A 24,025-nucleotide genomic window follows, 5' to 3' on the forward strand; every position below is an offset into this window, starting at 1 on the left:
GGGGTAAAATGCACTTGGTTAGGGATTTAATTTAGACAAAAAATAACCCTACGGCCAGCATCAGTTAACTATAATTAGAACTACGTGTTAGAAATTAATCCAACATATATAACCCCACCTTTATTATGCCATTGTCATTAAAATTTCTATGATAATTTCTATGATATTAAGCACTTAATTCCCTGGAGTTCTATTAAAATTTCTAATACAGTGACATCAGACACAAAAAGCCCCTACACTTTCATTTCCTCCTACAGCTGGATGCCTAAAAAATTATGCTGTCTTCCAGTCCAGAGACAAACATATGCAGCTGGTCAGATGGTGAAGCTCGGTGTCACCCTAGAGGGAGGGAAGATTAATGGATCTGATAAACTCATTCTCTAGGAAGGTAAAAATCTGCTTCAAGAGTATCACTGAAATTGCAGTGATGGACAATTGGGTGATACAAGGTAGCACTGGCTATTAAATTACTGAGCTGTATCAGCTGCCACACACAGGATGCCACATCATAGAAAACCGAAATGGGTAGGATGGACAACAAACACCATTCCTTGATCATCAGGACTTCATCACGCTCCAGAGTGAGTTTCTACCAAAACAGCAATATATAGGAGTATGAATTCTGTGCAATTATCACTAGTAAGGAAGCAAGACATTAATTATTTACTCTTACAAACAGTTATTAGAAGATTGGGATTTAGTGGTGAGCAAACCTGAAGATTAAAATGACCATCAAAATTAAAATAGTGCTTTTTGCATCTAATTGCTCATCAAAGTCAATTTTTTCCTTTCGAAATTACAGCATGAAGGTCAAAAGTGTAAGTAAAATGAAAATATCAGAGGATTTCAAGGCAAAATAATGTTATCTTTACTTGGCTCTTTAGTGGCATAAGATTTCCCAGTGTAAGCTTGTTCCCAGATGCAAGCAGCTGCTACACACACATTTGTCCAGGAAACACATGGTTAGAAATATACACTCCTAATTTTAGTGAAGATGAATATTTTAAGGCCATCCTGAGTGAAATCAGAATACAAATGTTAAAACTGGCTTCTGTTCATCCATATACAACGTGACAAGCATTTGCTTACTGTAGGACTGCAGAGGAAGCTTTTAAGACCATGCATATTTCACCATCTGCTTTGCTGCTACTTTGAAAAATTCTAGTGATATGAACTAGTTATTACCTCAGATACTGGAGGGTGGACAAGGGAATGCTAACTCTATCTGTTATTCATGACTTTTGATCTTGGTTAAATCAAACTAGTAACCGGGAACTTCAGATGAGCATGGAGCCAGGAAACAAGAATATGAAATGGAGAGCGATCCAACTTACAATTAAATCTTGAATAAGTGAAATGGAAAGTATCCTCTTGGTGCCATTTTCCACAATTACTCCAAGCCAATTAAGTGCACCCCAGTACCACAAATAACTCTGTCCTCCATGCCAGTAGCTTACGAAGGCAAAAGTGAGGGCTGTAGATAATAGTGTTCCAAGCAAACTGGACTGAGATCCTCCCATTGGAACATAAATGTACCTGTAGGTGAAACAACAGATAAGCAATGCTGTTAGACATTTCACAAAAATCTCAGAAAAACATCCACCACAGAACAAATGTGTCCATTTGTAGCATACAAAAAAATCTGAAAAACTACCTGACATGCTCTACATACAGAGCTTGCCCTACTTTCTGTAAAGCTGCAGACCACTCCATTAAATATGTGCATGTACCATTTGGCAAAAGGACAATTTTGTGGTCCTGGGAACTCTGCATTAGGCAAATATACAGCACAAACTATATTCTCAAAACTGCAAACAGCAAATATTCTGTTTTTTTTAAACTGGAATAGTTCTGAGTCAACTACAGAAATTACCTGTAATTTTCATGTGAATTTAAATTATAAGAGTCTTAACAAAAAAATATAAAACATTATATAAAGTCATATATAGTCACAACCCACAGACTGTTTCCCATTTGTCAGAAATGTAGACACATGCAAACATACTTTATTACTAAAAGCTTGTAATCTCTTTCTTTTTAAATATTTCATTAAAAATTATGTGAACTTTGACTATTTCCTATCTGGTTCTTCTGTTACACTCTCAGGATCATGTCTGTCTAATGACCTTTGGAGCACATGTACCAAAAAAAGCCTGGAAACCTGTATGAAGCACTCTGCATGCAATTATATTCTGCATTTAAACTGAATCCAGGAGTCAGAACCTTAGTCATTAATTGATGTCTGGAAGTGTCCAGAAAGCAGTGCTCCTTCAGAAAAAACACCGGAAGCAATGAGATTCTGAAAGCTGACACTATTTTGTGGGTCATTTCACTTCTAGCCTGAAGAGCTACAACCACTCCCATCATTTTCTGATTAAGGCATGACCACTGGCCAGACTTTGTCTGAAAGAGTTGCATATTTCTGTCAACACTTTGAAGAAACCCATCAGGCAGGGGAGTCACCATCCAGCTCATGGGTACCAGGAAGGAGATGTGGTGTCTGAGAACCAGCAGTGACAGCTCTCCTCAGCTGTCATTCCTTTGGCATGACATGCTGCACTCATATTTGAGACTATTCCTACTTCCTAAGATAATTTAAGAAATTTTTTTCCAGTAACATTTTTATCTCTGGTTATCAGTTTTCATATTCAGAGATAAATATTTGCTTAAAAATTTAAGAGAAATTAACATACTTCTTTATTCCTAATCTTAGGAAGGAAGAAAATAAATAATAGGGTAAAATACGGTGATGAACATAATTAAAGGGTAAACAAAAAAGTAATTAAAAAAACAACTGTCAAATGCTCCAAATTCTTTTGTAGCATAACATCAATACACCTTTTTACATCAGCCTGCTACAGGGAACATCTGATTACATGTTTTTCAGTATAGGTGTGCTTTTCCACTAAGCATATGAAAATAAATAGAAATTAAGATCAATAGTTTCTATTTACGCTGTGCTTTTCTTCTCTCTCCCCTTCCTATGTTTGAACAGTGTGGCAATAACAGACACTTGCAATTGCAATCAATTAATCTAATGGCAGAGAGGTTTATCTTAGCAGTCTGCAAGCAGAGAATTTCCTGCAGGGCTGTGGCAGGTAGGGTAAAGAGAGCAGAGCCACTGACTGCTGCTTCAGCAAATTCCTGCTACACAAAGGATTACAGACTTGAAAGACTAAGCAGCTCAATACTCTTAGGACAGATTTTCCCAACACCTTTCTTCTCCTTTTTTAAAGGCTGATTGGCTTATTTTTTAAGCAGGGCCCATTCCATTACCAGCTCCTCTCGCAGGCGCAAAGCTCTCTGTCTGCTGTACATTTAGGGAACTAATTCCCACCTGATTAATGTCTGTCAATTCACAGAATCACAGAATAGTCTGGGACCCACAAGGACCATCAAGTCCAACTCTTTAGTGAATGGCCCATACGGGAGCAAATCCACAACCTTGGCTCTATTAGCACCATGCTCCAATCAGCTGAGCTCTTCTCTGAAACGGGCAGATGTAACCCAGACACTATCAAAAAGACACATCTCTGTGACAAAGATCTAACTTCAATCCCCAAAGAAACCTTTCTGCTGACCCCACAGGGGTTTTAACCCCCCTGGGTTAAATGCATGGCACAAAAGGTAGCTTTTACTGCAGAGGTAGCTCCAGGTTTCTGTTCAGTCCCCTTCCCTGTGCTGACACTCCAGCCATCTTGTCAGCACAGGCAGCCTCCACTGGCACTGGCATTGCCAGGAAGAGCTCAGCAGCATCAACTCATTTGTTTCCAATTGCATGCAGCTCAGTTTAGGTTGGCCTGAAGGGCTTTCAGCTTACTGTGCAGAGAAAAACAGGCTATTTTCTGATTTTTAGTGTTTAACAACAGCAGCTAGATAATTGAGCAGCAATAACTCGTAATGCTGATTAATGTTCAAGGTTAGTGAAGTTTTAGCTTCTAGTGAGGCTGATGGCAAATGTGCAACTGAAAATCCACTATGTGAAGACCTGTTTGAAGAAGGACAGAAGCCAAAAGGAATAATAAAATCTTTACTAACACTTTGACCTTCCCCTCCAGTACTGTGGAGAATCTGCCTCCCTGCCCAGAGGAGAAATGGAAAGCAGAAAGCAATGCCTCTCTCCTTCCCTGCTAGTGCCATAAGAACATGGACAGGCAGCTGGCTGTCATTGCTTGTCACAAGGGCAGTAACCACTCTCAGATTGCATGGTCTTGCCTCCACTGGCAATCCCACTGGCAGTTTTAAAGTGGTTATTAAGGATTGATAGATGTTGAGTCATTTCTCTTGAATAGTGTGAAGAGCAATTCTGTAAGCTCCTGTATTTTTCACACAGAAAAATATTGTGAAAAAGCCATTACTACATTACAGAACACATCAGGGAAAAAAAGTATTTGCTACCTTATTATCCATGCACATCATATCCATGTGATGTAACTGTGCATACACTGGCAGGCCTGCATACAAGCAATAGGCAACTCAGTGTGCAGCCAGGGGCAGAGCCTGGCTCAAGACCAGGCACTTTGTGCTCTCTGATTACCAAAATACTCTGATAACCAAAACTGTCTTGCAAAAGAACCAAGTCAGAACCCTCATTGCTGCAAAGATGCATTTTGCTTATTTTAGAGCAAGCTGGTAGTTTAGAATCTAACTTCTCTATACTTCTCCTATGTTTTAACACAGAGGAGTACTCATTTGATTACAAAAAGCTACATGAACATTTAAGTGTGAGAGAGAATCCTGTGAAAAGCATTATTAAGCCAGATGATAGAAGAAATATATTAGTTCGTTTCATCATTTATGATGCAACACATACCTTGTGACTAACAATTTGTTGTGGTTTAACCTTGTCCAGCAGCTACACCCCACACAGCCCCTCATTCACTCTCCCCCATGGGATGGGGAAAAAAAGGAACCTCTTACAGTGCATTTAGAAAGTTGTTCTGCCCTCCCGTTTGCTAAGAAAATCTGTGAGGAGGGAAGGAAGGAGGCAGGGAAAGAGAGTTTAAGGGGCAATGGCTACAACAGATTGATGTCTTTTATATTTGCATGCTCCCTAAGTTTTCTTTTCTTATCGATACTTCCACCTACCTGCAATCTACAACTGCAATCTATCCCTCTGTACTGTACTCAGGGTTTACACAAATGGAGAGGCTGCTGTAGAACATGCTGACCTGCTGCACCATAAGTAGAATAGCATTACATAAACATCTCATTTTAAGCTTCCATGCAGCTTTTAAGATTATTTCCATTTCTAATCACAGAAAATCCACACAGAAGTTAAAAATCCCCAGCTCGGGGACTATTAGCACATAAAACTAACCAGGGATCCTCATGGCGGCCTAACACAACTCAAAGGAACACCCTTGTAGCAGTTTTTTAACAGCTCTTAAACTGATTACACATTTACTCTAGATGTGTAAGGAAGGCAGACTTAGCTGAAAAATGTGGCAACAATATGCAACAAATTTATCTTAACACACATACTCACAGAAAAAGAAAACTTGGCAGCTATTTGGTGGCCAATGAGCCAAAGGTGGACAAATAAAGAAAAGCAACAAAGTATTTTGCAAAGACAAAAGGATGTTAAGTAGATGTGAGGGTAGTAATTGGTCACATCCCTCTAGGTTGTAGAGGGATGGCCAGCAATGGTCCCCCTTAAGATCCATGAAAATGACAGACAGGTAGATCAGACCTGTGGAAGATGCTTAGTATCAAAAAATGCAGGCTATGTGAGTATTTAAAAATAAAACAGCAACTCAGGGGGCCAAAAGTCAATCACTGCCAAAACTTCAAAGGAGAAATCTGAAGGTGAAAGAACAGATTCCTAGGAAGACTATCGGAGAGGAACATGTGATCACCACAGGCCGAGCATTGCCTGCCATTCCTGGTCTGGCTAGACCTCCCTTAAGGACAACAAGGAAAGGTACTTCATACTGTCAGAAGAAAAAGCTGTGCACACTACATGAAGAGAAGGGGGAAGAGAACTCCATGTAATTAAAATCTCAAAACATGTGGGGTGTGTTAGAGGCACATAAATACAAATACTGAGAGAATGTTGTATAGTAAAAACTATTTGCATGCACATCCCCACACCTGACATGACTAAACATACATTCCTAGCATTCCCCCCCCAAGGCAAAGATGTCAGTCTTAACCATATTTCTGTGTTTCCTATCTTTCTACTTCTGTTTTGATTTCTAACTAAAATTTACTTGGGATTAAACATTCTACTTTCACAAACAAATCACACTGTGAATGTGTCTTCCCCCAAGTGCATTACTTTTACTCCAGGTACAGCAGTTTAAATCAGCTTATCCACAGCCAGCAAGCTGTTTCATTTACACAACTTATCTTAATTTTAACTCACTAAGTGAACATTAGAGAATTGGATAAAATATGCAAATGGTACCATTTAAATCCCTACAGTAATGCAAACACAAACATAATAGCTGAAGTATTTAAACGTGACATTTACTTACAGAGAATACCTTTTAAATCCAATAACCATTTTGTTAGTTTTTTTGAAGTGGTAATCTCCAGAACAATCATAAGAGAGCTGACAACCATTCCCTTGAAAAACACACAGTTTCTTTTCTTTTAATGACTCTACATTACGAAGTTTTTACTCTGGTAACTTCTGAAAACCTCTAAGAGGAGCATTTGTAATCAGTTAAGAATTGTTCAAGAGAGCTACTATTCCCTGAGGACTCCACACACTGCTCTTACTTGCACATGCATGTAATTTTAAACATATTTAAATCTTGAATTAAGTGCAAGTAAAGCACCTGTTTAACTGCTGCTCTGTCCAGGAGCTTTCTTCAACATGTGCCAGAATTTCTTCCTGAAGTAAGGTCATACAGCAGGATGGATGCTATCCATGATTTTCTTCCCCTCTCCTAGGCATATCTTGGAATGTCTAATTCAGAACAAGGTGGAATGTGGGGGGGAAAAAAAGTTAAGTTGCTTGTAATGGCACAGTAAATACAATTAATACACGAGGATTTTGTGTTTTATTTCAGGGAACATTTGATGCTCAAAATTCCAATGTCTCTCTAAGTTTCAAAGCATTCAAGGGTTAACTGTGTGCCTATCATACTGTTTTGAATTGGGCACTTGCATAGATAACACAGCAAAAGCTTATAAAGCAATAATGCAGTTTTCCATCTTTTGTCCTGACAACATAAATCGCTCGAGGCTCTGTACAGTGAGGGTGTTCATTTGTGGACATGTATGAAAAATTTTGTCCAGGCAGCACTATGCTGGTGCTGGGCTTCTCTAATTTATTTATTCTTAATACTCTCTTCATGGCCTTAAACTATTGACTTCAAGCATTTTTTTCTGCTACATAATAAAAAGATGTCAGGCCCAGTTCTGCAAATTCTTATTTCTGAGTGAGTTCTTACAATTCCTGTATTGTCACTTCAAGATGTCACTGACTTGAATGGAGCTACGCAGAGCACATAAATAAAGCACACCTGTAAGTCTTTGCAAGACTGGGTCCTACAGGACTGAATCTGTTTTAAATCACAGAAACATCTCCTGTAAGCATGACTTTGAAGGCTGAGACGCTCATAATTGCACCTGAAATAAAGAAATAACCAGAGGTATTTGGAATAACATTTTGCAAAATTTACATTAGGAGACTAAGCCTTGTTCTGTGAAATTCCATTTCTTACAATAAAACCACATGGGATTAAGACAGGCACCAAGGAAAAAGTGCGTTGGGAGCCATGTTTTGTCCAGTGCCGCCCTGGCCTTTGCTTGCCATTGTCAACAGCAGTGTCCCCGGAGCTCGAAGCTTTGTGCTTTACTAAGCCCAAACCCTAACCCTAACCATAGGCGGAGAAATAAAAGACACATGGGATTAAGAAAGGCACCAAGGAAAAAGTGTGTTGGGAGAAACGTTATGCCAGTGCCACCCCGACCTGGGTCTGCCATTTTCAGCTGCAGTGATCCTGGAGCTCTGGACTTTGCAGTTTTCTCAAACCTAACCCTAACCCGAACCCCAGTAGAGCAATAAAACCAAATGGGATTAAGGCAGGGGCGAAGAAAAAAGTGTGTAGGGAGCAATGTCTTGGCCAGTGCCGCCAAATGGCCTGCCATTTTCATCTGCAGTGAGCCTGGAACTCTAGGCTTTGTGGTTTTCTCTACCCTAACCCTAAGCCGAACCCTAACCCAAACCCTAACCCCAACCCTAACCGTAACCCTAACCTGAGACATAGCAATAAAACCAAATGGGACTACGGCAGGGGCTAAGGAAAAAGTGCGTTGGGAGCAATGTTTTGGCCAGTGCCACCTTGGCGTTGGCCTGCCATTTACAGCTGCAGTGTGCCAGAAGCTCTAGGCTTTGTGGTTTTCTCAACCCTAACACTAACCCTAACCCTAGGAATAGCAATAAAACCAAACGGGATTAAGGCAGGCACCAAGGAAGATGTGTGTTGCGAGCAGTGTTTTGGCCAGTGCTGCCTTGGTGTTGGCCTGCCATTTTCATCTGCAGTGATCCTGGTGCTCAGGGCTTTGTGGTTTTCTCAACCCTAACCCTAACCCTAGGTGTAGCAATAAAAGCCACATGGGATTAAGGCAGGCAACAAGGAAGATGTGTGTTGGGAGCAATGTTTAGGCCAGTCCCGCCCTGGCCTTGGCCTGGCATTTTCATCTGCAGTGTGCCTCGAGCTCTAAGCCCTAACCCGAAATCTAACCCTAACCCTAGGCAAAGAAATAAAAGACACATGGGGGTATGCCAGGTGCCAAAAAAAAAGTGAATTGGGAGCAATGGTTAAGACAGTGTCAGCCTGGACTTGACTTGCTATTTACAGCTGCATTGTCCTTGGAGCTCTGGGTTTGTGGTTTTCTCAACCCTAACCCTAACCCTAGGCAGAGCAATAAAAACCACATGGGATTATGGCAGGCACCAAGGAAAAAATGTGTTGGGAAAAACGTTATGCCAGTGCCGCCCTGGCCTTGGCCTGCCATTTGCAGCTGCAGTGTCCCTGGAGCTCTAGGTTTTGTGGTTTTCTAAAACCTAACCCTAACCCTAACTGTAGGTGGAGCAATAAAAGCCACATTGGATTAAGGTAGGTGCCATGGAAAAAGTGTGTTGGGGGCAACACTTAGGCCAGCACCGCCCCGGCCTTTGCTTGCCATTTTCAGCTGCAGTGATCCGGGAACTCCAGGCTTTGTGCTTTTCTAAGCCCTAACCCTAACCTTACCCCTAACCCTAGGCAGAGGAATAAAAGCCACGTGGGATTAAGGCAGGCACCAAGGAAAAAGTGTGTTGGGAGCAATGTTTTGGCCAGTGCTGCCCTGGCCTTTTCTTGCCATTTTTATCTGCAGTGATCCTGGAACTCTGGGCTTTGTGATTTTCTCAACCCTAACCCTAACCGTAACCCTAACCCTAGGCAGAGCAATAAAAGCCTCAATGGGGAAAGGCTGATACAAAGGAAAAATCATGCCTGTACAATTGTACAGGCCAGTGTCATGCGGGCCATGGCCTACCTTTTCCAGCTGAAGTGTCTCTGGACCTCAGTGCTTTGTGGTTTTCTCAACCCTAACCCTAACCTTGACCATAACCCAAACCCTAGGTGGAGCAAAAAAAGCAGCACAGGGTTAAGACCGGTGCCAAGGAAAAAGTGTGTTGGGAGCAATGTTTTGGCCAGTGCCACCCTGGACTTGGCTTGCCATTTGCAGCTGCAGTGTCCCTTGCGCTCCAGGCTTTGTGGTTTTCTCAACCCTAACCCTAACCCTAGTCAGAGCACGAAAAGCCACATGGGGCTAACCTTTTCTAACAATATTGCTGGCTGCTGGCAAAGCTTTTTAAGCTCTGTAAGACTCTCTCACCTCATGAGCTTAACCCGATGTTTAGAGACCTTGACAAATGCAGACCCTTTAAATTATTTAAGCTAATGTTGGCTGCAGGCAAGTCTTGTTGCATTACCACAAAAATGTTTAATGAGAAATTAAGTCCATTTGGTTTACAAAGCATTAATGAGAATATTCATATGCAAGAACACTCAGCTTTATAAATATGACCTGAATTCTCATTCACAATTGTTAGCATGTTTCCCAGCAAAGACTGAGGGTGAAGTTTCCTGCTAAAAAACTGAGAAGTGCTTAAAGTACTTTTCTTCCCTTGCACTCAACACAAAAAATGATATGAGTCAAGTCCACATGTCAAAGGGCAGATAACTGCAGAATACTGAATAAATCATTTTGAATTTGCTCTTCCAAGGAAGCTCATGTTTTCAAAGAGATTCATTTATTTCATATGAAATTTTAATCTAAATCGCAATATTTCCTTCTAATGGAAAAAGTTTCATTACTGATGGAGTACTGTGTTTAGTTTTCTTCCAGCTTCATCTAGGAAAGAAAGAAACCCTGCCTTACCATCACCTGTTTGCAGTCAAATGCAAACCTACCAGTCAGCTGCCTTTGATCGCAATGGAAATGGGAGAGCTTCCAGATGACCAAAGAGCCAAAAGACTGGTTATAGCATTAAGATCAAACCAGTGCCCCAAACATTCTGCTGACAGTAGAAGCCTAGATGTTTTTGCCAAAACAGCCTAGAGTTAAGTGCCTACAGCTCAGCTACTGGGTGGGAGAGGGCTGTGTCCGCAGCTGACAAGATGAAACTGGGAAGGAGGCATCCTGCCTCCTCCCACAAAGAGCCTGCAGAGCTCCCTGAAGCCGTTCTGAGCTTAACTCCCCGCAGGGGCCCAATTCACTCCTGATACTCACAATACACCTACCATGTGCTGATGATATCTAGGCTCAGCAGCACAACAATCAGGCTATATACTCCTTTGAAAACACAGCTAGAAGAGGGATATATTAATAGCACTGTCACTCTCTGCTTATAAAATGGTAGAGGTCAGGCTCTTTGCCAGGGAGACCAACATATCTTGCCTCTCAGAGGAGTGCTCCAGCTGTCTGTTACCAAGCTGCCACCAGGCAGAAAAGAAAATGAGATTCAAAGAGTGAATATGCAAGAAAAAACAAGTCTGTGGCTAGGGCATCATTCAGAGAGATGACATTTCAGTCCAGATGAGATATTCCAGTCCAGCTTTCTGCACCAGGAATTGCTCATTGTGCCCGAAACAATCATTAGACAAAATGTATAAGCAACACCATAAACAAAAGAATTATTTTTTTCCACTTATTTTCTTTACTTCTCCCAGCTCTTATACTGAAGGTGACAGACAACACAGAGAAATTTTCAGTTCCCTTGAAGTTGCAAAATAGAGCTTAAAGACTAACCAGCAAATTAGAATCAAAGAATGTACCATTACCCTCAAACTCACCTCTATTGTTAATCCTACTATGTTTCTGTCAGCCACTGAAGTAGAAAGTACTCCAGAAGATGATTGCCTACAAAAGATCGAAGTTTATTCCAGCTGACTGGATTTAAAAGATACCCCAATATAGGATCCAGATCAGGAACTATCCAGGGACAGAAATAACTTCGTTGCAACAGGAAACACAGGTCAGAATACATGGTAACTATCCTGAGCGAGGTAATTGAATCTAAGGCTCTAAAGCCAGATGTTTCAGCACAGAAGGCTGAACTGGTTGCTTTAACACAGGCATTGGAAGAAAACATCTGGATGGATTCTAAGTATGCTTTCAGTGTAGTGCATGCTCACAGGACAGTTTGGAAGGAGAGGGGCTTGTTATCAGCACAAGGTACATCAGTCAAACACGGGACACAGATATTACTCTTTTTGGAAGCAGTACAAAAACCAGCTGAAGTTGCAACTAGGCACTGCAGACCACACCAGACATAATGTGGAAATGGGCCAAAGCATGGAAATGACTTGGCCAACAGGGTGGCTAAAGAGGCTGCAGAAAAAGGCATCCATGTTTTGGTTCTGCAACAAGAGATTAGTCTGCCAGATAATAAGCCAGAATAAAGTGTAAAAGATTTTCAGTTAAATGAAGCATTAGAAGCCTGATTTCACCCTGATAGATGGGCAAATCACCCCTACTGGACAAATAATAGTTCCCAAGGCAATTATGAGAGAAATAGTAGACAGAGAGCAGCAGTTACACATTGCAGTGCAGAAAAGTTGTTAAAACACTTAAGAAAGACAGTGATTAGCTCCATGATGACTGAAATTGTATATTCAAAGACTCAAAAGTGTGGCACATGTAAAAGAAATAACATCAATATTGAAAACCAAGTGGTAATAGGGGCTATCAAATCTCCCCAGGAGATTATTAGCAAATTGACTTTACAGAACTTCCACATATAAGGAGAGCTATAAACATATTTTAGTCTTAGTGGATACCTTTTCTGGACAGCCTGAAGTGGTTCCCTGTCACAACAACATCGCAAAAGTAGTAAAAATATTGTTAAATAATTCCACACTTTGGATTTCCTCTAGGAATGTCTTCTGACAGAGGGCCTCATTTTACAGCAAAAATAATGGAACAAGTTAGCAAGGCCTTGGGAATTCAATGGAACTTACATACTCCCTACAGACCACATGCTAGTGGAAAAGCAGAAAGGATGAATTACACTATTAAGCTGCAACTCCGTAATCTGTCAAGTAACCTCACTGACTTGAGTACAAGCACTCCCAATTGCTTTGTGCTCCCATCCTGAGGGCACAGAAAAAGTAGGCCCCTATGAGCTGCTCTATAGTCAGCCCTATCAAACTCCACACATCCCAAGGGATGTGCATGTTTAAAGGTGGGGCAGACCTCAATAACTACCTCAAATCTTCAGGTAAATCCACTGCAGCATTTACGGCAGGCAGTTGTCGTTGCCAGACTGGTGGGACTGGACACACCAGCACACAAATTCCAACCATGAGACTGGGTGTACCTTTGGGACAGGGATCCAGCACCACTCCAACCAAAGCCAAAGGGACCATACCAAGTTCTGTTAACCACATACACCACAGTAAAACTGAACAGTAAAGGACCTTGGGTGCATTATTCTAGAATCAAAAAGGCGTCAGCTCTGTGGGGAATTATTGTCCCCAACCCAAATAAAGAGGAAAGAGAATGAGTAACCTTGTAACTAAAGTATTACTTATACCCATGAGTTGTATCTTGATAGCTAACCAAAATCTTAGTTTGCCAAAGAGACTTTCAGAGTTCCACCAAGGGATTAGTCATGAATACTCTTATGAAAGTTTTAAAGATCGAAGTAGCTAAAATAATAAATTTAACTAATCGCTGGATATGTTCTCAAATAATGTTGGCAGGAACAGGGTTCCCTTGAATGGTTCACCCTACGGGGTGGCAAGAACTTTGTCAATGGGCTATGACTTGTAGTAGTCAGTGAAGGGATAGCTAAAGAAAATTGTACAAAAGAACAAAGAAATACAACTATAAATTTTACAGGATTTAGCAACATTTCTCTTAAGAAGAAACCTAAAACTATGGCAGTTAAGAGGTCATAATGTGAAAGGATTTATATGCTTTAACATTACCCAAAACATAAATAGAACTTGGAGTGCTGAAACAAATCAGTGTCAGTATTATACCTGTCCCAGCTGCCATGCCACTATGAAACTCCATTGGCCTCATGGCACCAAGGACACAACAGAAGCACATGTAGGAGCCCTAGATCCACCAGCAGTGCAACAGTTGGAAATAGGAAATCAGACCTTTGGTACTGGGAATGGGACCTACTAGATATGCAGAGACGGGCCTATAAATGGCTTCCTAAAGGATGGTTTGGTTCCTGTTTCCAAGCAGTATTAATGCCTCTCCTTAGGGTACTTTGGCAACAAGCACAAGGAAGAGTTTGGGCCATCCAGGGACAATCTGCAATAAACTCCTTTGATTTCGGGAAGCAAAAGATTACAATTCACTCTATGCCCCATGTGCACTGCCCTGCACTATGGAATTTATATTAACAAGCTGAATAGATTATTAGAAGAAGTGGTGAATAATACTATTAAAATATTAAATAGTACATCCTGTAAGCTCCCACAAACATGAATGGTGGCTGTAGAGAACTGCATAGCCTTGGATTATCTGCTTGCTAGCCAGGGAGGAACGTGTGCTATTTTAGGACAGGAGTGTTGCACTTACATCAGTGATGGGTTAAAAGTCCAGCAGACAGGAATCATCCCAACAGGAAGAGCAGTAGAAGAGTAGCAGAAAGAGGAACATTCTTCTTGGTGGGATTGGCTTACTTCATGGCTACCAAATGGGAGACTGCTACAAAATGCACTCGTGGCAGTCATTGTAATCATTGTAGTACATGTACTTGTTTGTATTATGACTCAGTGTTATAGCTCTTGTAACCCTTTGTGCTGGAAAATGAAGTATTGAGACTTGTCTAGAAGAGACATTGTCTCAAGAAAAGGGGGGACTTGACAGACAACACAGACAATAGAAACTTTCAGTTTCCTTGAAGTTGCAAAACAGAACTTAAAGACTAGCTAGCAAATTAGATAAAAGAATATAAAAGTAGACACACAGGATGCTAAACGTAGTTGGAACCAGTGGATAAACAGATAATGAGGAACCTAAATGGTTTCTGTGGCAAAGTTATGTAACAAGAAACAACAGTGCATGCCCTAAAAAAAGTTCAGGGCAAGGTCATTTACAAAATTGGGGGCTCTCAGTGAATAGAACCACTTTAAACCCCTTTAGATGACCCTCTTGGACCATAAAAGGACTTCCAGTAAGAAGCACAGGCGTGTCAATTCATTCTAGGAAAAGGGATTTTATGTATTAGCTAGGAAGTACATTGTAACGAATGTGTATGATCACAATGGATTAAATACTCTGTTGTAAAGTTTCATGACACATAATTGATTAGAGGAAAAATCCTCCAAATGTGTCCAGCACTGTAATAAAGAATGCCTGCTTTCGAATACTTCAAACTGTGTTAGAAAGTTTATTCTCTGGACTATTTCAGTATCAGAGGGCCAGCTCACAATTCAGAACTCTGCATACCTGAACTGGAGGCTGCATAGGCATAATTTTCCCACACAAATAAACCCTTTGCAACAAATCTCTTCCCTTGCCATCTCCCCTCTCTTCATAAGAGTGCATTCACAACAGCACATTTTACAGTAGTTTTCAACTACAGCCAAAGCAAGAGAGACCAGTTCTTCCTCTGCGTGTGACTGCACATATTGAACTGTTTGTGGTTCAGTTAGTGAAAAACTGTTAAGTATGTGTCATTTGTTGCTTTGACCACGCCAAGAATAAAGTACTGTGTTTCTCCCTCCTCCTAGAAAGCTGCTTTAAATTCCATAGGTGTAAGCACAAGCTATTAAGCCATTCTGCTAATCTTAGTATGCCAGGCACATCAGAAAAAATGTGGATTCATTCACATGTGTGAATTCAGATGTTTAAAATACACTCATCACCATGCACTTAAAAGCTACCTTTTCCAGCATGCCTCTGTCAAAGGAGTGCATGAAATGCAGTCACTACAACAGAACCCATTTATTTTCCTTATTAAACCATTTTTTCTTGGAGACAAGGTGACAAAGTTGAATAGCCCTCTAAAATTTGCTAGGTAACAGAAAGACTGTTTAATCTTTGCAGACTCCTTTGTGGAGAGTTTGATGATTCTTTTCATTTTTATATCCCTTTGTACACATGCATGTCAAAGGGCATTGTTAGTATCCACAGACCACACAGCAGTTTCACCAAACCATGAATACCTTTGCTTCACTGGACTGTATAGTTCTATGGACAAACAGAAATCAAGATGTCAGAAGACTTTCACTTGGGTGCATCAGAAATACAAATTTTTGTGAGAGCAGAAAAATGTTTGAAGTTCCAAAGTCAGTGAAGACTCGGTAAGTATTCCAATCTCCAAATTATAAACCAACATCAACAAAATGTACTTCAATGGGTCTCTGAAATAAAGGCATGTAATTAATGAAAAGCAGAAATACGAAAAAGACATCACACAAATATGGCAGGAAACTTGACAAATATCAAAGTATCTGCTTAAGGAAAGTGTAGCTTTACACATTCCTCCAAATTGCAAGTGCACAAAGTTTGAAGAGTTAGATTTTTGACATTATTCCAAACTGAGTAATTCACTCACCTCTCCTGAGCTCACATTTCTTAGAAAATGCTCTTTGCAGTTCTGGGAAATGACTATTTATAAAGTACAGCCAAAGCACTGAGATGTCTAGGCAAAGCTGGAACCACTTAAGATTATACAGCACCTTCCACAATAAAGAACTTCTCTACACTCTCCAGCCTGTGTCAAAAACCCTTCAAACACTAGCAGAGTTAAATCTCCTCTAATGTAGAGTACAATACACATTTATCAGCTCAAATCAATGTTGTTATATAAGTGAGAATGAATATAAATTTAATTAAGCAAAGTGAAGCACAATATTTACTTCTGTTGAAGTAGCACCCTCAAATAATGATGAGCTCCTTTTTCCTCATGTAAAGAAAGAATAGACATACTCGTCTAACAACCACCAGGAATAGGGTTCACTCCAGATAAAAACTTAAGTGGAAAATGGCAGTTCCTGTGAAGTCAGTAGCAACAGGGGCTAGAGATAAACTAACCAATAAGTTTTGAACATACAGCAAGAAATTATTCCAATACAAAGGTAGAACTTGAGAAAGAAATGCCGTAGTTACAGCCAGAAATTTAAATATATATGTAAGGATGGGGAAAAAAACAGTAAAAACATGGGACAAAAACCAGCTGCATACTCAAAGAAAAGGGAATGATAAAAGTGGCAGGGAAAAATCATCAGTTAGGGTATAATGGAAAGTTGAGTAGAAAATTTACCATAAATCTTATCCTGCTACAACACTGAGCTGTTATCTCTCCAGTTGTCTAAAGGTAGTCTTTTTGTTAGAAAGAGAGAACAAATAATGATGGATAAAGTAAGGACTTTGCATCAAACCTCATAAAAAGCCCCAAGAGGGTGAATCAACAAAACTAGTTTTAACTGGTAAGCACAAATGTAAGCCAGAAAGGACAGAAAACAGTTTAAAGACCATTAAGGATGTCAGCAGCATTCTAGTCAGTGTGCCTTCACAAAATTCTCTGAAAGGTATTCAAGGAAGCATCTGGTTTACATACGGGGTCACCAGTGCTTGCTTTTCATGTTTTCTGCTTCTTGAGATTTCAACAGACTGTAAAAAGCAAACAAACTCCTTTTCTTTCTTCCGAAGTGGGGGTAACCAAGCAGAAATAAAATTTCATCCAGCTTGGGAACTGCTTAGCAAATTCCTGGTGGTACTTGGGAACACTCTATGAAATAGCAGCTTGTGCTCACCTCATCCTTAGGACTGAGGGCTAACCAGCTGAAGAAATAGCATCTGAAGAGGTAAGGTGGCTTCAAAGAGTTAAATAGAATCATCAACACCAAAATGGCTTATTTTTCCTGAAAAACCTCAAGAAAAAACCGAATCTGTCAGTTGAAGTCTAACCAGCAACCTAAAGAATGTCATGGTAAGATAGCTATAGATTAGCTTTTAAACAGTTTGAATAATTCAGCAACTATTGAACAAAGCATTCAAACTGCTTCAATATTCAATAACTGCTACCCTTCGGCAACAGGGCGCAAGTACCTCCCTGGGCTGTAATCTCCACAGGAGAGAATCAGACAATACAAAATCCCTCCATCCTACTGCAGTTTTGCCATGATAGCAGTGAAGACGACCAAAAAAAAGTACACGCACAGAGAACATCCCACCATGCTAAATGCAAACGTGAGGCTCCACACCCCCGCACCACGGGTGATGCTGGATGGAGGTGGCACATTTGCCCTTGACTCCGGCCTCAACTGGAAGGCAGCAGACAACCACTGCTGTCAGCTATTGATTTTCTACCATCTTGCACAGAGCAGTCCTTCACTGGAAAATGGCTTTTCCCTGTCACAAGTCATCACCCACATGGGTATCACTCAACCTGGAGAGCTGCAAGCAGAGCATTATCCAACGCTTTCTGCCTTCACACTGCAGCAGACCTCTGCCTCCAAGAGCACTTTCCCTTTCCACAGACAGGTTACTTCAGAAGGAAGGATGTGTACGTACCTTCAGAAGGGTACAGCATCCATCAGCTCCTGGCTGAGAGCAAAAGCTAAGAGGCAATGAAAAAGTACCTGAATTTTAGATGTACCCTCACCAGTTGATTTGACTCTTTGCCCTGAAGTAGACTAGAAATGCTCAGCCAGTTTAAGGAGTAGTCTCCCATTCTCCCCCACCTCTTACCTAAACTTCACGATTCTCAGCTATGAGCTCATACAGTGGCAGAGCAGAGCCATATGCACAGAATTCATGAATACCAAAAAGTGAAATATAATTATGTGGGGTCAAGCATGTTGACAACATCCTGGAACGTTTTCTGTTTACAATGCAAATGTTTTGTTTGACAGTACCACTGCAGAGATTGATAATGATGATCCATCACTACAGTACTGTTTATTAATGTTCAGTGAGAATTAATGTGAGGTTGAGTGGGCATAAAATGATACTTTCTCACTTTTACCAGCTCACACATTTGACCATTGGCGATACTAAGTTGCCTTCATTTGTTTCTCACCTTTTTCTACAAACTAAATACCCCTAGTCCCACAACAGCATCCCACTCCATCCTCTTCTTGTGACCATCTGGTAATTCTGATTGTCTCAGTCTCCATTCTATCCTGCACAGTGATAACTAAGACCAGTTTATTTACTCCTAGAAGAAAGGGCCAGACTGCATTTTCTTTTATTGTCTGCAAGATTTTTTTTCATCAGTTTCAGATGGATAAGGATCTGGAATATGTGACTGTTTTCATTTCCAAGTACCTTTTGCACAAAGCATCCTCTGCTCTACCCCTAAAATTAGCCAAACCAAACATTTTCAAAATGTAAGGAGTATTTCTTGACCTTCCACAGTTACAGAGATCATGCTACAATTAACTGCTATTTCAAGAGAAAAAAGCATTGAATAACTGTGTTTTTATACTACTTTTTCGATATGTAGCCACACAAATGCTTTGCCCGGACCCTTGCACGTGTTGTGGGGTTTGTGAATAGAGGGGTCGGGTTCATTAAAAGAGCACACATTTAGCAAAGCAACAGGACAAAAATATATTGATTTACCACTAGCTTAGTCTGGAGATTGGATTTAGCAGAGTGAACTTGACAGAAATTTCTTTCCATTTGAATGTTAGTTCAATTTCCAGAGCATATGCATAAAAGGATTTCCATTTTATAGTTAAAAACATTTCCTACATTAAAAACTCTTCACTATAAAAACCTAATACCACATGCAATATACAATGATTTTCTCATCTCATATAACAGAATAACTGTACATAATTATGACCTGGCTGAAAAGTTTTCATCTTCTAAGCCTTCCTGCATGTGAACTCTTACTATGTTTCCACAATCTACTGATATTTTTACTTGCATATTGATTGAGAAGTAATTATCTCCACAGCATAGAGAAACCATCAAGAAAACACAGTGCAAACTAAACTAGAGTCCTTAACACTAAGGCTGCCAGCTAAATCCTCTTCTGAGCACACGCACGGTACTAACTCTGCAGCTCAGCTGTGAGGTATCAGTGTTAAGCTACAATTTTACTTAAAGAACAAATACACCAACACTGTTCTCTGCATCGCAGACTCTCTTCTGTGCCTTTATGGGACAAGCTGAGCATATGACACAGCTTCCTGAGGTAAACCCTCATGGACAGCCATTGTTCCCTCACTCCCTCATCACCTCTGCTCTGAGCTGGAATGCACAAGCTGCCGGGGCTACTCCCGAGATCTCAACAGGCAATGGCTTTTCTGCTCCTGCCTGGCATGATGAGAAAGGTTGGAAACCAAACGATCTGAACACAGACTCACTTAAGCAAGATCCAACATCCCTTTAAAGCTACAGGGGACAGCATAAAGCCAGCTATAACAGCCGGTGTTACAACTTCTAAAGCATCTACTGCTGGCAGAAGGTTGAGGATTTCAGGCAGGGTTGCCATTCAGAACCAGAGGTGATTTTTATCTCCTAGTGTAACAACCACAAAGAATGAACAAAAGTGAATGCAGGCAAAATTTAAATTGTAAATTGAGTTTTACACCTAATTCTAGTCATGCAATACACATTTCTTCACAATGATAATGCCTGTGATCAACGGGATCTTTGCACAGGACAGATACTATTCTTTGCCAGCTGTATCTGAGTAAGAAAACTTGTTCATAATTATCACACAGCATTTTTAACCTTGTTAATAGAGTTCAATATTAAATCTGAGTACATTCTGTGATGGTAGCCTAGCTGTGATTCCTGTGACTCTTGTTTTGCTGAGTAGGTAGAGTGTAAATCAATAGCAAGGACATTCTTCTCCATCTTCTACCTTCATCCGCCTTTGCTGTGCTTTTTCACTTTCTAAGGGAAAATAGCAATAAGAAAAACCACCACACTGTTCCACTTTAACTCAGAGTTTTTGAAAGGTAAAATGATCAAGAAAACATATTTATGATCAATCTTTGGTTTTGTGAACAAAACACATAGAAAATACTTTTTGTGTGCTGCAGGCCTGATTCCTCCCTCTTGGGTTTTTTTACACTGGGTGCAAACAAGACAAAGAAATGGACCGCAACACCTGTTTACTGTGTAATCTGTTAACAGCAACCAATTCATTTCAGCTCTGTTTTAGTTAAAATTGAAATGTAATACTGAAAATTAACATCCCATCAGACAGTAGATAGTACCCAAAATCAGGCAGCAGCCTGTACAAAGCGCTTGACATGTGAGACAAGCCTGTCCTGTCCATGTTTCAAAATTTTCTAGTCAGTAATGCTATTTAGGCTTAAGATTTTGCCAGTTCAGACAAAATCATTACAGTACAAACCCTGTTCTGCCATTACTGGCTCTGAAAGCCATTATGTCAAAGAACAAGACAAGTGATGTGAGTACAAACCAATGGTGTATTTAAACTCTACTGATCCCATGTCAGGCACAGACCTGTCTTGCTTAATTGGACAGGATGTACATGCTTAACAACAGACACATGTACTTACATAACATGTAGAACCCAAACCTTTTAAAGTGATCCAAGGAGCTTTCCATTCATATATTCACCCTCTTTTTAAACAAGTAGTAACTGACAGCACTTTCTTCTGTTTCTCACAGGCTCCTGGTCTGCACAGACAGTACTTTTTTCCACATACTCCCTGCTGCAAATTTATCTCTTATTTGCCATGCCTGGGGGACTCTCTCAGAAACCAAACCCCTTTAGGGCTACCACTCACCAAATCTAAAACACACAGACTGATCCAGCACTTAGTGCAAAGTATTCAACTGTACCATTCCTGCCTCTGGAAAAGGTCATAAACTAGGACAGCATTGTGACTTGCACAGTGCAGTTCTAGTATCCTCAAGACAATATCCAATGTCCCTGACTCAGCATTCAGCGTATCTCACGCTTCGGCAGGAGACCAGTAAGCCCCGGGCAGGGTTTCACAAGGCTACCTTGGTTTCATTTCTGAGGAAGTCCTCCTATCTCACTGCCAGCTCACTCTGTACTGGGATTATCAGACCTCTAAGGAGCACAGCAAGGCCTGCACCCCCCAGCTATCACTCCACTAACTCCATGTGAATTTCTGCAGGTACATGTGAGAGAGAAAAGGAAAGAAGAGAATGTTTTACTGACAGCACTTGACTAGTTCAGAGGTAGGCATGAAGCACTGCCTCTCACTTGTGTTTCCTGCTGGCAAGGGTTGACCAAATATGCATAAAATCCAAGTTGTCAAACATTCTCTATTGACCTCTATTATAACAAGAAAATAATTGCTTGACATGTTCACCTTCAAATCCTAGGCTTTCTGAAGTTCTCATGATTCCGACATTAACAACAGAAATAACATGACTAAACAAACTCCCCAAACCACTTATAGAGACCCAAAGTTTTAACATCGGCTTCATCTAATAGCAAAGGGCTTGAACTCATACTTCAAAGCAAACACAGATAAGGATCTATCTAACTGTGCTGGCACCATTTGCAAGCACCCTACTTGTACTCATCGACAGGTTTGCCGAAGTGGAGAAAAGATCATGAAAAGAATTCAACGTGGAGATGAACTGCAGAAGGACAAAAACCCAGCATACTTTTTTCTGGTTCTTTTCAGTATCATTTTCTTCCTATACAACTAAAATACAAGAACCAAATTATGAAAATTAAAGCAGAGTGAAGAAGGAATGAGAGACAGAAATTAAGTGTATCCTAGAAAATTGACATTTGACCGATAATGATGGAAACGGATTTAGTGCCCAGATGGTAATTATGTTTTCAAATTATATCATAATTATTCAAATGCAACTGACCTTGCCATGTATAACTCTTAAGAACTGCTTGTACAGTAGAAAGATTTTAGACTGTTTGCAAGCTGAAAGTTGATTATGCTGAAACATTGCATACTGAGGAATAATGTGTTCCGACTCAGTGAGAATGAGCTGACTGGAAAAAAGGTGAGACACTAATTAAAATCTGTGCAGCACATGGACATTATAAAGTGATTTAAGTCTAAAGTGTCATGATTATTAATGTATGAACACATATCTCTTTGGGGGTGAAAGAACATATAGGAAGAACACAGCTAGTAGTTCTTTATTCTCTAGACCCTTCAGCTTATCTATGAATTCTCCACTGATGTGTCTCATGTTAAAGATTTTTTCTAAAAAAATTGTAGACTTTTCTAAAGAGATACTATTTTCTTCTGTATATTTGGGAAAGGCAAGTTACTTTCAAGGCAGATAGATTACCATGTTGCAGTCAGTCTTAAAATGCATAAGAAAATACCTTTCAAATATGCAATCTGGTCTAACAGGGTTCAGTAAAGCTTCACATACACCAATGCATGAAATAGATAGATGGAAAGCCATACTAAGTCAAATACCAAAATAAACAAGATTTGTCGTAACTGTCATGGTTAAAATGCAGATTCTGGTCTGCCACACAAGAAAGTTACGCTGAATGTCATCTTAACATAGTTCCTTCTCTGCAAGTCATGCGTGATCCAGGATACTGTATCTATTCAAAACAGTACTCAAAAGACCTCTGTTTGTTCCAAAGTCAATTTCAGGCACTGGTAAGCGTTCTGTATTTTATTTGAAACAGTCTGTGCTTGTTCAAACATTGCTGCTTGTTCCACAAAAACGCTTATCCTAGACCCATCACTACAGTATCTGAATGCACTCTGGTTGTGTCTTTAAAAACCAAAGTATCTATGAATGAACAAACAAACAAACCCCACAAAAACCCCAAACTGAAACCACCATACTCTGTGGCTTAGTCACTCAGCAGAGACAGAAAAATGTGTGTGCAATATAGCAGAGCAGTATGGCACAAAGGGAGACTGTGCATACATTTTCTAAAATGCATGGACTAAAAGCTGATACCATGGCCCTTAGTTTGGGTAGGTGCTCACTACAAAACTGTGGACTTTATTACCAAATTAATTAAACTCCTGGAAAGATCAATCTTCAAACTGCATGTAGAAAGATTCATTATCTTTGAGAGTTTAGGGCTGCTGACCCTGGTTGGCCTCCCACATCTTCACAATGAAATCGTTTGGGTCTCTCAGCCACACAGGGCCCAAAATTTGAACTTGATTAGTACTTGAGTAGGGTAGAAGTATACAGAATGTTAGTAGTCCATCGTAGTGAAAAGAATGCAGTATTCAATACCAACTGGACCATTCCATGTACATCATCACACTGTGGCACTCCATCTAGGAACAAGGGTTCTCAGCTAAAAAAGAGCATTCTGTGAGTGTAACAACAAGGTTTTAAGGACACACTACGTTGTGCTGCTGAAGATAGTCTTGATAGTCTCTAGCTTAGCTATCTGCATGGTATAAAAAGCAGTCAGTGAAAAAATACAAAACACTAAACAAAATCAAGCAGTGTTGCCCCAGAATCTAGTTCCACATTCTGTCCTGTCCTCCTCTGACACTTGAGTCATATAAGCTAGTACTTGACAGCACCACAGGAGGAAATTGCTTATTATATTTCCCATTATACTTTCGTAACTATGTATGAAAATAGGAATGCCATCTATAGATATGAAGCATTGCATAATGAC

General features: G+C 40.3%; 1 protein-coding gene across 1 annotated transcript in view; it reads right to left on the bottom strand.

Moving 5' to 3' along the window:
- Positions 1-24,025, bottom strand: part of HHAT (hedgehog acyltransferase) — a gene marked incomplete at its 3' end in the record, with an annotated part of 146,915 nt that overhangs the window by 69,841 nt on the left and 53,049 nt on the right. The window contains exon 9 of the mRNA XM_082302942.1: positions 1,335-1,536. Within this exon, the coding sequence (XP_082159068.1) occupies positions 1,335-1,536 (202 nt within the window). The remainder of the gene's footprint in view (positions 1-1,334; positions 1,537-24,025) is intronic.

The sequence above is a fragment of the Coloeus monedula genome, assembly GCF_965178545.1.
Source record: "Coloeus monedula genome assembly, chromosome: 2".
Classification (NCBI taxonomy): domain Eukaryota; kingdom Metazoa; phylum Chordata; class Aves; order Passeriformes; family Corvidae; genus Coloeus; species Coloeus monedula.